The sequence below is a fragment of the Canis lupus genome, chromosome 20 (assembly GCF_003254725.2).
Source record: "Canis lupus dingo isolate Sandy chromosome 20, ASM325472v2, whole genome shotgun sequence".
Classification (NCBI taxonomy): Eukaryota; Metazoa; Chordata; class Mammalia; order Carnivora; family Canidae; genus Canis; species Canis lupus.
In genome coordinates, this window is record NC_064262.1 from 47,586,520 (window position 1) to 47,589,319 (window position 2,800).

Below are 2,800 nucleotides of genomic sequence, written 5' to 3' on the forward strand. Positions count from 1 at the left end.
TCATGAACAGCTTTATGTTGAGATAGTTTCCTTCTATTCCTAGTTCTTAGTGTTTTATCAAGTTCTTTTTTTTAAATTTTATTTATTTATGATAGTCACATAGAGAGAGAGAGAGAGAGAGAGAGAGAGAGAGGCAGAGACACAGGCAGAGGGAGAAGCAGGCTCCATGCACCGGGAGCCCGACGTGGGATTCGATCCCGGGTCTCCAGGATCGCGCCCTGGGCCAAAGGCAGGCGCCAAACCGCTGCACCACCCAGGGATCCCAATGTTTTATCAAGTTCTATACACAAATATAAAGATTAATTTCTTGATGCAGAATATAAACAATAATGTATCTCTCAATTAGTAATGAATGATTGTGTCATGTTGTTTTTCTTATTTTGGTAGTCCTGTCCACTACATGGAACTAGAGAATGATACACAAATTTCAGAATTTCTTCTTCTGGGATTTTCAGAGGAACCAGAATTGCAGCCCTTCCTCTTTGGACTGTTCCTGTTCATGTACTTGGTCACCATACTTGGGAACCTGCTCATCATTCTGGCTGTCAGCTATGACACCCACCTCCACACCCCCATGTACTTCTTCCTTGCCAACCTGTCCTTTGTAGACATCTGTTTCACCTCCACTACAGTCCCCAGGATGCTGGTAAATATACAAACACAGAGAAAAGTCATAATTTATGAAAGCTGCATCATGCAGATGTACTTTTTCTTACTTTTTGCTGGTTTGGACAACTTTCTTCTGAGTGTTATGGCCTATGACCGATTTGTGGCCATCTGTCACCCCCTGCACTACATGGTCACCATGAACCCCCAGCTCTGTGGACTGCTGGTTCTGGTGTCCTGGATCATGAGTGCCCTGCATTCTTTGTTACAAACATTAATGGTGTTGCGGTTGTCCTTCCATACAGAGGTGGAAATCCCCCACTTTTTCTGTGAACTCAATCAGATGATCCAGCTTGCCTGTTCTGACACCTTTCTTAATAACATGGTGTTGTACTTTGCAGCTATGCTGCTGGCTGGTATCCCCATGGCTGGGGTCCTCTACTCTTATTGTAAGATAGTTTCCTCTATACGTAGAATCTCATCAGCTCAGGGCAAGCATAAAGCATTTTCCACCTGTGCATCACATCTTTCAGTTGTCTCTTTATTTTATTGTACGAGCCTAGGTGTGTACCTTAGCTCTGCAGCTACCCAGAGCTCCCACTCAAGTGCAGTAGCCTCAGTGATGTACACGGTGGTCACACCCATGCTGAATCCCTTTATTTACAGCCTGAGGAACAAAGATATAAAGGAGGCACTAAGTGTGTTTTTCAGAGGGAAGACATAAAAAGGCTATTTTTCTTTCTTTTTTTTTTAAATTTTTATTTATTTATGATAGTCACACACACACACACAGAGAGAGAGAGAGGCAGAGACACAGGCAGACGGAGAAGCAGGCTCCATGCACCGGGAGCCCGACGTGGGATTCGATCCTGGGTCTCCAGGATCACGCCCTGGGCCAAAGGCAGGCGCCAAACAGCTGCGCCACCCAGGGATCCCAAAAGGCTATTTTTCAACTAGTATCTGTGATTGCAGGCTTAATGCCTGATAGCCAGAAATTGTGATTCTTTATCAAATCATGAAAGAAGAACTTAATCCCTCTATTTTCCTGGAGTTTCAATTTTTCTAAATTTCAACTGCATTATCAAATATTTTTTTAAATATTTTAATTTATTTATTCATGAGAGACACACAGAGAGAGGCAGAGAGAGAAGCAGGCTCCATGCAGGAAGCCTGATGTGGGACTTGATCCCAGAACTCCGGGATTATGCCCTGAGCCAAAGGTAGATGCTCAACTGCTAAGCCACGCAGGCATCCCCTGCGCTATCAAATTTAACTAAGTCCCTTTGTTGTTCTTTCTGGTCCTTTTGATAGCCAACGATTTTCCTTTTTTTTTTTTTCTACCAAAGTGAGTCCCAACCTTCAGTAAGAAACAATTTTGAGATTCCCATTTGCCTTATATAGTGATGAATTGTCCTAATTTTATGAAATAAACTACACTGGTAACTGAGGCCATTTTTATAATTTTATTGTAGAGGAAATCTGAGATCACAGCTTTCACTCTGTGTCTATCATTCCTTTCTACATTACTACCTTAAATGCTCTTCTTGATAATATACACTTTAACCTACTAGTTTGTTTTTAGCTAGTCATGGGGCTTTACGATACTCATTAAGATCATATTCCTTCATTAGCACAGTATCCAGAGTATCCCTGGCACAGAATAGTAAGGCCAAAATTGCTTACGAAAAACACCCTCCAGGTATAATCTACAAAGAAGACAAATCTGCATAAACCAATTGGTTAAACAAGGGCTTGGCATAGAAGACATGAAATAGGATGAAATAAAATTTTCTATAATACCATATTTTATTGTGGAAAATGTGTTTTGATATGAACATCCACTCCTTAAAGTGTGGGATATTTGGTGTTTTTTTTATTTTTTTTTTATTTTTTTTTTTTATTTTTTTTTTATTGGTGTTCAATTTACTAACATACAGAATAACACCCAGTGCCCATCACCCATTCACTCCCACCCCCCGCCCTCCTCCCCTTCTACCACCCCTAGTTCGTTTCCCAGAGTTAGCAGTCTTTACGTTCTGTCTCCCTTTCTGATATTTCCCACACATTTCTTCTCCCTTCCCTTATATTCCCTTTCACTATTATTTATATTTCCCAAATGAATGAGAACATATAATGTTTGTCCTTCTCCGACTGACTTACTTCACTCAGCATAATACCCTCCAGTTCCATCCAC

The 2,800-nt window shown here is 41.0% G+C and overlaps 1 protein-coding gene across 1 annotated transcript; it reads left to right on the forward strand.

Moving 5' to 3' along the window:
* Positions 1–400: 400 nt before the first annotated feature.
* LOC112666891 (olfactory receptor-like protein OLF4) lies at positions 401–1,330 on the forward strand. The gene has a single exon (XM_025458370.1). The coding sequence runs from the start codon at positions 401–403 to the stop codon at positions 1,328–1,330; it is 930 nt and encodes a 309-aa protein (XP_025314155.1).
* Positions 1,331–2,800: the final 1,470 nt, after the last annotated feature.